Source organism: Notolabrus celidotus, chromosome 1 (assembly GCF_009762535.1).
Source record: "Notolabrus celidotus isolate fNotCel1 chromosome 1, fNotCel1.pri, whole genome shotgun sequence".
Lineage (NCBI taxonomy): Eukaryota > Metazoa > Chordata > Actinopteri > Labriformes > Labridae > Notolabrus > Notolabrus celidotus.
In genome coordinates, this window is record NC_048272.1 from 41,454,110 (window position 1) to 41,465,206 (window position 11,097).

At 40.1% G+C, this 11,097-nt stretch overlaps 2 protein-coding genes across 3 annotated transcripts; one reads left to right on the top strand and one right to left on the bottom strand.

The window, feature by feature from the left end:
- Positions 1–837: 837 nt before the first annotated feature.
- On the top strand, positions 838–5,467 carry LOC117821766. 2 transcript variants are annotated; one of them, XM_034696259.1, is made up of 8 exons: positions 838–1,179; positions 1,335–1,409; positions 2,792–2,860; positions 2,959–3,053; positions 3,906–4,032; positions 4,143–4,260; positions 4,340–4,416; positions 5,291–5,467. In XM_034696259.1, the coding sequence occupies exons 1-8, from the start codon at positions 859–861 to the stop codon at positions 5,402–5,404; spliced, it is 996 nt and encodes a 331-aa protein (XP_034552150.1). In that variant the 5' UTR covers positions 838–858; the 3' UTR covers positions 5,405–5,467. The 2 variants fall into 2 exon arrangements, with proteins under 2 accessions (XP_034552150.1, XP_034552159.1); XM_034696268.1 differs by having other exon boundaries at positions 1,338–1,409.
- Positions 5,468–8,922: 3,455 nt separating this feature from the next.
- On the bottom strand, positions 8,923–10,366 carry LOC117821819 (olfactory receptor 52K1-like). The gene has a single exon (XM_034696335.1). The coding sequence runs from the start codon at positions 10,335–10,337 to the stop codon at positions 9,390–9,392; it is 948 nt and encodes a 315-aa protein (XP_034552226.1). The 5' UTR covers positions 10,338–10,366; the 3' UTR covers positions 8,923–9,389.
- Positions 10,367–11,097: the final 731 nt, after the last annotated feature.

Sequence of the window (11,097 nt, forward strand, 5' to 3'; positions counted from 1 at the left end):
TCTGGTTCGAAAGGCGAAGGATGTGATCCTTGACGTCTCCGTGATGCACTCGAATTATGAACGGCCGGGGTGGCCCTCCATCCCGGGGTTTAGGTGCCAGTGAACGATGTCCACGGTCCAAACGGGGGGTGTCCTCCAAGTCCAAAATCTCCTTCAGCACTGTCGCGCAGAACTGCCGTGGGTTACCCCCCTCACTGCCTTCCTCTATTCCAACGAGACGAATATTCTGGCGGCGGCTGCGGCCCTCCAAGTCCAAGCACTTTTCCTTCAGACCGCTCACATCGGACTGCAAGCGTTGCACCGTGGTCTCCAAATCCATAACAGAAGTGCTCCATTCATTCACGGAGTGCTCCAGCTCGTCTATGCGCTTTGCATTTTGCGCGCTTGCAGACTGCAGGGCGCTAACGGTAGTGTGTTGCTCCTGGCGGATGGAGGCTATTTCTTGATGGAGAGCGGCTGTTTGAGTGTCCATCTTCGTGCCAAGTGTTTCAATAGCCGTCATAATCTTCTCCACCGAACTCGGGGAAAGTTTGTCAGCCTCCTTATGGTCCCCTTTACTAGTAGTAATGTGAGCCGTCATGCTAGCTTGGGTAGCCCTCAAACTCTTAGCTTTGTCCCGATTAGCCATAGTAAAGTTGAGAATGAGCACAAACGGCCTCTTTCCGTCAAAATTATTTCACTGAGACGTACAAAAACTTTAATAATAAGAGTGTGAATACTTCTGGGTATCTCACAAGCTAAAATAACTGCAAATATTAAATTTGTCTGCGGAGCTCAGGACCTCACAGCTTCACATGTCGAACGTCAGACCGGAAGCCTCTGGTGGGACCTTGTCTACAGAGGAATCCCACACCAGAAATGATCAGAATGGCAAAACCCCTTTTGAAGAAGGCTGTAGTGAATCTACTTAAAATCGCAGAACAGCATAACCTGTGTTCTGTTGCCATTCCAGCAATAAGTTCTGGAATTTTCAACTTTCCACTGCCGTTATGTGCGGACGTGATAGTAACAACAATAAAACAGTACTGCAAACAGAAAAAGGCAAACTCTCCACCGTTTAAACTTCACCTTGTCAACAATGACAATAAAACAGTGAGGGAAATGGAAAGAGCGTGCAAGAAGATACTTTCTTGTCATGAGGACAAGGATATGCCACCAACAGCCAAAGTCCACCTACAGGTGAAATAAAACTAAATCATATATATAAACATATGTTGAGTGTGTAGTGTGACAGTAATTTGCCTTAGTTAGCATGCAATTACCTATGCATATTTGGACATGATGATTAAACGCTTACATGACTTTATTTATGATAACATTATATTTTAAAATAGCAGCCACCAGACAAGGCCAACACTCATGAACCTACAACAATGGAAAAGACTGAGCTTCATGAGGAGGAAGAACAGGTAAGAACCATTCAAATTACATTAAATACTCTGTCACCGGTATGAACACAAAGCTTTACCTTTTAAACCACGTACAGTGATAATTACACGAGGAAACTTCTTCCACAATAACATGGAATAGATTGCTGAATCAACATTAAAAAGACAGGCAAGCTAAAAAATTATTAAAAAATAAAAGGTAAGTAACAGAAAACCCACTGGCATGAAGAATAAAAATAAAACACTTGGATGATGTTCTATTTCCAAAAAATGATAAACAATTGTAATTTTGTCTCCCAGTATGAACAGTTTCCCTTTTTTTTTTTACCTCAGCTTACTGCATTGTGGAAAGGTATTGCCACAGAAGTGGTTGTTTCTGTGGTGCCCTCCCAGTTAAGAGGAAACAGCTTCGTAATACACCACAGTGAACTCAGATCTCTTAAGCCTCACCAGTGGCTTACAGGCGAGGTATGTAATCATAATGAGAAGAGAAAACAACTTGTCATGTAAACACAAATTGACAAATACTGAGTCAATAAAAGCATGTGATAGTTACAGTACCTGTAGGGATTACATTTGCCCACCCATAAAGGCAACATTTTATTCTTAGTCTTTGACATATTTATCTTTGGAACGGTGTTTACTTGAATGCATCTACAGTGGATATGTATTTACATTTATTATAAGATTAAAAAAAGCTGCATACGTTGCAAAATAAATAGTGTCAGTTTTATGAATTAGTATGTAACGCAGCTTCAAGGGCTCTCACAATTGTTCTACAGTAATGTTGCAGACTCTCTACATGCTATGATGAATGTCAACTTGACAGTTCATATTGTATATTTGACATATCTATTTGCATATATATACTGAAACACATATTTAAGGAAAGTAATCTGTCCCAGCCCATCTGGTATTTTTCCTTCATAAGTATATTTTTGGTTAAAAGTGCAACATATTAAGCCTATCTATAATGTTTACAAATGACATTGAACTTCAATGCTGATAAACCGGTTGTCTGCATGTCCACCAACTCTTAAGGTCATCGAGTGCCTCCTTCATGACACAGCCAATAACTAGAATTTGGGAAATACCATTTACATCCTCAATCATTACACTGCTGGTGTGATCCTGTTTGGTGAAAGAAAACAAATCAGAAGACAAAGTTTGTCCAAGGTAACTCTGTGTGTGTGGGGGTGGGGGGTGGTTGAGGTATTGAGATAAACATTTTAAAACATATTTATATGTCAGCCTGGGAAAGATGTATATATGACTGTATGTCAATGTACAAACATTTCTAAACTTTATTAAAAATATGTTTCTTTAAATTACATTACAATGTTTCGATATAAACATTTCTTTCAAATTAGGTTTTCATATTAGAATTTTTTTGTGTGTTACAGGTCAACTTTGACAGCTATAAAGCCATTGTGTCTTTTGTGAATATCAGAAATGTACATTGGCAGTTTCTGGTTAGTAGTTTATACATTTGTATAATATTGTGTTAAATTATTTTTTTGATGATGTATGTAAATTTTGTGTTTTTGTTTTTTTTGGACTATGGTAACAGTACCTCAACGCAGCAGAAAGCAGCGTGTATTTGGTTGATCCAGCAACCAATTCCAATGAGCAGGGGGAGTCGGACAATGCAGCGCAAAGATTCCGGTACTTATTGTGTTTCAGCTAATCAGCTAATCACTAAAATGTTTTTGTAGTTGTTACTAGTGGTAGTAACACAGGGAAAAAGTAGCAGGCATTGAAAGCATGAAAAGACTAATAGAAAAGAATGTACATGCAAGTTCCATATGGGCAATTTGATCCATGTTTGACTGACTTCCATCTATTCCTCACATCTCAGTCACTCACATTTTAAGATGCAAGGGAAAATCTTCTGCCTGCACATTTGTTTTATAAATGACAGATCGTTCCCTTTCCAAATCAGTTGCTGTTCATGTTATCATGTAAACATGAAATGTCAACAGCTGAGACAGCTATTGTCAACATCATTTTTAAACAAACACTTTATATATTATGTTGGAAGAGAGGCTACAAAATCTGGGATGTGGGACCCAAACACATTTATTATGTCCCAGGTGCCTGAGCTCATTAATCATAACACCAAAATCAATAATTTCATGACAGAACAGTAATCATCTGAACCCTCAATTAGGCAGCAGTTACAGTGACGGGCACATTACAAATGTAGAGCAGGAGGATTGTGTGCCAAAATACAGTAAAAGCATGTAAGGATCATTGACAAATGTGCCCCAAAAAGATGCAGAAATACTTAGACTTTAGATAGTTATGCACATCAGGATGTCATATCAAGCCAAAAAGTTCATATTAGGCACTTTGGGAGATGACCCATTTCATGATACTATGTCTTCATATAGTGCAAAATGTTTTTAAGGCTTTCAATATACAATCCATAAAGATGTGGTCAACACCATAGTCTTATATTGTGTACAAATTTCATGCGTAAGTACATTCTTCATTAAATTAATTTTTCACACACAGAGACTACTTCAAAATGAGGAGGATCTGCCATGGTAAAACAGACTGGGTGGACATAAAACTGAAAGGGAATGTCATGCACCACCCAGTCCAACAGGACAGCAACAGTTGTGGTGTCATAGTCACCATGGTAAGATTACAATTACAGATACAAATATTTGGAGGACAGCTATCATGTTAAGTCTTCGCATTATACTATGTTTTTATTAGACATACATCACATATTTTGTTATTATTTAGATGGCGAAGGCAGTCATGGAGGCCTTTCCACAACCTCCAAGAATGACTTTTGGAACGACTACAGACGAAATGGCAGTGCAGCGCAAACATTTTGCTCTGCAAATACTGAAAGCCTCAGGTGTGTGAAAGCATTTTCAACAGTCATTTTATTGTGTTGATGTGGTGATCAAGATCTAAAATTTGCATTTCTGTCTTAGTATTTAACACAGAAGCCAACTGCGCCATGTGTGCAGCCACCAAACCACCTGCTCCAGGGCCTTCCTTCACGGACTGGGTAAGGATTATTTAACTTTCTGTCAATCATCCAATATTCGGATTTATCTAAATTGGGCATTAGAGAGAGATGACAGTAAATCAAGGAACAGAGACCAAAAACTTTTCAAAAGGGCATCAACCAAGAGTACACGTTTTACTGTTCTTAATGCTGACAAAATAATGCATATGATTTGAGATATAGATTATATAGATTATATATTAAGTTGTTTTCTTGTGGGGAGAGAAAATGCTGGACCAAATATGATGCAATGTCTGAAAGGTAGTTTTACTGTAAGATAAAGATAAGGAGTAAATCGCAAGGAAGAGACTTTGGGGACAAAGGAGGAGGGTAATGGCAGTGCAGGTTTGGATGGGAAATGGCAGCTGAACCTGAGTGGTATGGAGGTGAGTATAATGAAGGGGCGTGCCTGGCATGGGCAACAAGAATGGAGACTACTGAAGCAGGCAGACAGGCAGCCAAGTATGATCCTGGAGCAGAAAAATAAATGTGTTAGGACAAATAATAACAGAGCAGTAGCAAGCAAAAAGATCTAAGTAATAATGAGAAAACTTTGGATTGAGTAGTAAGGGTTGAGCAACTGGCAACAAGTAGGTGAAGAACCCAATATATACTGCTGGTTGATACATGATGGGGAGTGGTAGGGATTGATAGTAAGTGTGTTAAGACCAGAGCCAGGGGTTAAGACCATGCCCTAACACATACACACACACTGGGTGATTTTCATTATGCCAACTTTTTTTCCTGTATGTTTCCTCAATCACGTCTTCTTTATGTCTCCTCTCACCAAGTATTTAATAGACAGATATGAAGAAGAGAAAATGATGTACAATGGTGTTTTGCAGATAAAACTAATTCTTTTACCCTTTTACAGATTCAATGTGACAGCTGTTGCAGGTGGTTCCATAAACAGTGCCTACAAATGGACACTGCAGAGTGGCAAAAGATGAAGAATGTGGACTGGAAGTGCATTTTGTGCAAAAAGTAAAAAGATGAGGATTGTGTTTGATTTTGTTTTGTGTTTAGTCTTTGATGACTTTGACATTTTTTGTACAGGTTCTTATTAAACATTGTGTGATATTCTGTCATGATTACTGCATTATTCTTGAAGTATAATGAAAATACTTCACCCAAGGCCAGGAATTATTGATCTATGTGTTTTTAGAGTACCTCAAATATGGTCAAATATGCCATCTGCAGATACAAATATGGGACTTTTATTGTTGAATTTCTCCACATTGGTGCAGGACAAATTCTTGTTGTTAAGCTTAGTTGTAGTCTTAGATGAGAAGAAGTCAAATAAACCACCAATGGCTCGGAATTATTGAGTAATGTGTTTTTACTGTACCTCAAATATGGTCATATAGGCGTCTCCTGGTATAAATATGGGACCTTAACACTTAAATTTCTTAAAATCTGAGCAGTAAAAAGTCTTGATATGAAGTATGGTTGTAGTCTTTGATGTGTAGAAGTCAAATATACCACCAATAGCTCAGAATTATTGAGCAATGTGTTTTTGCTGTACCTCAAATATGGTCAAATATGCAATCTGCAGATACAAATATGGGGCTTTTATACTAGAATTTCTCCACATTGATGCAGTAAAAATTATTGATATTAAGTATGGTTGTAGTCGTAGATGTGTAGAAGTCAAATGTACCACCCATAGCTCGGAATTATTGAGCAATGTTTTTTTACCGTACCTCAAATATGGTCATATAGGCGTCTCCTGGTATAAATATGGGGCTTTTATACTTAAATTTCTTAAAATCTATGCAGTAAAAAGTCTTGATATCAAGTATGGTTGTAGTCTTAGATGTGTAGAAGTCAAATATACCACCCATAGCTCAGAATTATTGAGCGATGTGCTTTTACTGTACCTCATTTATGGTCAAATATGCAATCTGCAGATACAAATATGGGACTTTTATTCTTAAATTTCTTAAAATCAATGCAGTAAAAAGTCTTGATATTAAGTATAGTTGTAGTCTTAGATGTGTAGAAGTTAAATATACAACCCATAGCTCAGAATTATTGAACAATGTTTATTTACAGTACCTCAAATATGGTCAAATATGCAATCTGCGGATACAAATATGAGGCTTTTATACTTGAATTTCTCCACATTGATGCAGTAAAAATTCTTGATATCAAGTATAGTTGTAGTCTTAGATGTGTAGACATCAAATATACCACCCATAGCTCAGAATTATTGAGCAATGTGTTTATACTGTACCTCAAATATGGTCATATAGGCGTCTCCTGGTATAAATATGGGACTTTTATACTTGAATTTCTTGAAATCTGTGCAGTAAAAAGTCTTGATATGAAGTATGGTTGTAGTCTTTGATGTGTAGAAGTCAAATATACCACCCATAGCTCAGAATTATTGAACAATGTGCTTTTACTGTACCTCAAATATGGTCAAATATGCAATCTGCAGATACAAATATGGGACTTTTATACTTGAATTTCTCCACATTGGTGCAGTAAAAAGTCTTGATATCAAGTATGGTTGTAGTCTTAGATGTGTAGAAGTCAAATATACCACCCATAGCTCAGAATTATTGAGCAATGTGTTTTTACTGTACCTCAAATATGGTCATATAGGCGTCTCCTGGTATAAATATGGGACTTTTATACTTGAATTTCTTGAAATCTGTGCAGTAAAAGGTCTTGATATTAAGTATTGTTGTAGTCTTAGATGTGTAGAAGTCAAATATACCACCCATAGCTCAGAATTATTGAACAATGTGCTTTTACTGTACCTCAAATATGGTCAAATATGCAATCTGCAGATACAAATATGGGACTTTTATTCTTAAATTTCTTAAAATCTATGCAGTAAAAATTCTTGATATCAAGTATAGTTGTAGTCTTAGATGTGTAGAAGTCAAATATATCACTCATAGCTCGGAATTATTGAGCAATGTGTTTTTACAGTAACTCAAATATGGTCATATAGGCGTCTTCTGGTATAAATTTGGGACTTTTATACTTAATTTTCTTGAAATCTATGCAGTAAAAAGTCTTGATATCAAGTATAGTTGTAGTCTTAGATGTGTAGAAGTCAAATATATCACTCATAGCTCGTAAAAAGACCTCAACAATCTGTGTATCATTTGCTCATTTGATTTTCAAAATAAAACCAAAAATGAAAAAACAAGAAAACGAATGGTTTTCTCAATATTCATTTCTAAAACACAAATGAAAACACGGATAACAACTCAATTTCGGATTTCCGTTTTTGTGCTCAATTGAAAAATGAGGAAAACAGATAACGAGAGTTTTATCTGATTTCGACATTTTTCATCTGGTGACACTTAAGTGACCCAGAAGTGAACTTTACTCAGACGTCAAGAAGCACCTGTAAAAATCTGTTTTGGTATATTAATTTGATATTAATATTCAGTTATCTTTATTTTCTGTAATGAGAAGCAATGTTCTGTACTAAAGGATTAGTGACCAGTTGTGTTCTACTGCACATGTAAAACACTTTTTTTAGTAATCTTAATCTAACAGGTGAATAATCTGGGTACATATTCTGGAATAACTATTAAATAAAAGCAGAGAGAGATCCTGAAATGTTAAATTAATGTCAGACTGTGAACGTTATCGTCACTGATTAAATATTAAGATACTGTGGAATATACCCTGGTTCCCCCCCAGCCTGGATACATGCTGTAACATGTGTACTCCTGGTTCCCCCCCCAGCCTGGATACATGCTGTAACATGTGTACTCCTGGTTCCCCCCCCCAGCCTGGATACATGCTGTAACATGTGTACTCCTGGTTCCCCCCCCAGCCTGGATACATGCTGTAACATGTGTACTCCTGGTTCCCCCCCCAGCCTGGATACATGCTGTAACATGTGTACTCCTGGTTCCCCCCCAGCCTGGATACATGCTGTAACATGTGTACTCCTGGTTCCCCCCCAGCCTGGATACATGCTGTAACATGTGTACTCCTGGTTCCCCCCCCCCAGCCTGGATACATGCTGTAACATGTGTACGTATTATTCAATCATTCTTTATCTACAGAATAAATAACTTTCCTACATTTCAAAGATCAGAGCAGATTATTCAGATTATTCAGATTATTCAGATTATTTATTCAGATTATTTCTTTTGATTTAATTCTTCACAAAGATGTTTCTGTCGGGCGTCTGTCCTCGCCCACCGGACAGATTGGAAAATGTCATCCTCAGTCCCATTAAAGTTACTAACCATAGACCTTTCTGGAGTCCCTGAGCTCCCTTGTCTCGTAGGTTCCTCTGGATCTCTGCTGCTGTGGACGTGCCAGACTCCAGCTGCTACAACTACTACTATCCGTCTCCCCACTATCATCTCTCTCTCTCTCTTCACCTCCCTCTATCCCTCTCTCAGACCTGCTGCTGAACTAATTCTTACAGTCTCTAATGATGCTGTTTGTTTGTATCAGGATGACGAAGCAGAGACCAGACTCTCCTGGACCCAGCTGTGTGTCCCTAAAGAGTGACCGGTCTAATGGATGCAGGGGAGGAATCATAAACTGGGGTTAATGTTCAGACTCTGAGCTTCATGGTGTGGGATGACTCATCAGTGTACAGGTACATATCTGTAAATCAGCACATGGTTAAAGTTCTATGTTTTCCATCAGTTCTCTCAGACAGTGTAAATGTGATGTATTCAAGTGTTTTTGTATTCTAGTTTAGATCATAATGGCCTGCAGCTTGAAAACTGTAAAACTACATATCTCAAAATATGAGAATATTTCATAGGATCAATCAGAACTGTTGGATCGGCAACGGGGCAACAGGCCACAGGTAGGCCGCCTGCTTCAAGGACTGTAGTCCTCCATCATTGATCTGGTAAGCTGAAGCAGCGTCCCGATGTCTTCTGACTTTAACTCGTGGAGTCATTTTCAGCTGTGAACGTACGTTTGATCCAACTTCTCGTCTTTGCTCTGTTGTTCTCATGAATGAAGGATCTGATTTAGGAACGGGGGGCAGTTTGGAAAAAGTGAGTCCACATCAGTGTCCTCAGGATCTGCTGTCTGATCTCAGTGGTCCTGACGCCGTAGATGATGGGGTTGAAATAGCTCGGGAACAGCAGGTACATGGTGCTGAAGAAGACCCGGACGCCTGCAGGGAGACCGTTTCTGATCCGGTACGACAGGAAAGCTACAAGTGCGATGGTCAGACTGACGGTAATGACCACGATGTGTGTCACACAGGTGTGAAGGGCTTTGACCCCGGACTTTCCTGAACCCAGCACCGAGCTGAATATGACCACGTACGAGGCGGCGATGAAGACGAAGTCGGCTACAGGGATTAGCAACGCAGTCAGTAACCCCACCAGGTTGTTGATGGAGGTGCTCCCACAGGCCAGCTGCACCAACGCCATGTGCTCACAGAAACAGGGGTTCATCACTTCCCCAACACAGAACGACAACCTTCCTGCCAGACCGACCATCAGCGTGTTCAGGAAGAAGTTTCTGAACACCACGGGGATCACGAACTTCAGGAATCCTGGTAAAGCCATGCGCTCATGGTAGAAGAGGGGCGTGCAGATGGCAAAGTATCTGTCCACAGCCATCCAGACCAGCAGCGTGGACTGAAAGGCTCCGACAAAATGAATGAAATGCATCTGAACCAGGCAGCCAATCAGAGAGATCCCCTTCCAGTCAAACAGGAAGCTCAGCAGCATGTTGGGGACGAAGAACAGAGGGAGGCTCAGGTCCACGCACGCCATGCCAGCGATGAGGATGAACATGGGGGAGTGGAGGCTCCTCTGTGATATGATGACGTACAGCAGCAGAGAGTTGGCCAACAGTGACAGGACGAACATGATGAAGAACGGGAGGAAGAGGACGGGCCTCAGAGCTCCCAGCTCACTGAAGCCATCCAGGATGAAGAGTCTGTAAGAGGAGACGTTCTCCATCCTCCCTCCTCCAGGTTCTGGGTTTCAGTTCAGAGAGTCTGAAAAGAAAGAGAAAACAGAGAAGGTGTTTCACAGCTGACGGTGAGATCTACAGAGCCGACCAAACTCTCCAATGAGCTCAGAACACACTGCTCAACGAGAGGATTCAACAGATCCACCGTCGTCCACATTGAAAGTCCAAATAGAACAGCAAAGGGGAGATTTGTCCTCACACCTACCTGCTGAGGTGATGGAATATAGAATAGAATGCCTTTATTGTCATTGTGTGACTTGCATACAATGAAATTAGGAAGGAGGAGGAGGAGTCCAGGCTGGGACTGTCCTGAGAGATATCCTGAGCTAACAGTCAGCTGTGTGTTCAGACTCACACACCTCACACACAGACTGTGTGTTCAGACTCACACACCTCACACACAGACTGTGTTCAGACTCACACACCTCACACACAGACTGTGTGTTCAGACTCACACACCTCACACACAGACTGTGTTCAGACTCACACACCTCACACACAGACTGTGTTCAGACTCACACACCTCACAAACAGACTGTGTGTTCAGACTCACACACCTCACACAGACTGTGTGTTCAGACTCACCTCACACACAGACTGTGTTCAGACTCACCTCACACACAGACTGTGTTCAGACTCACTCACCTCACACACAGACTGTGTTCAGACTCACACACCTCACACACAGACTGTGTTCAGACTCACACACCTCACACACAGACTGTGTGTTCAGACTCACACACCTCA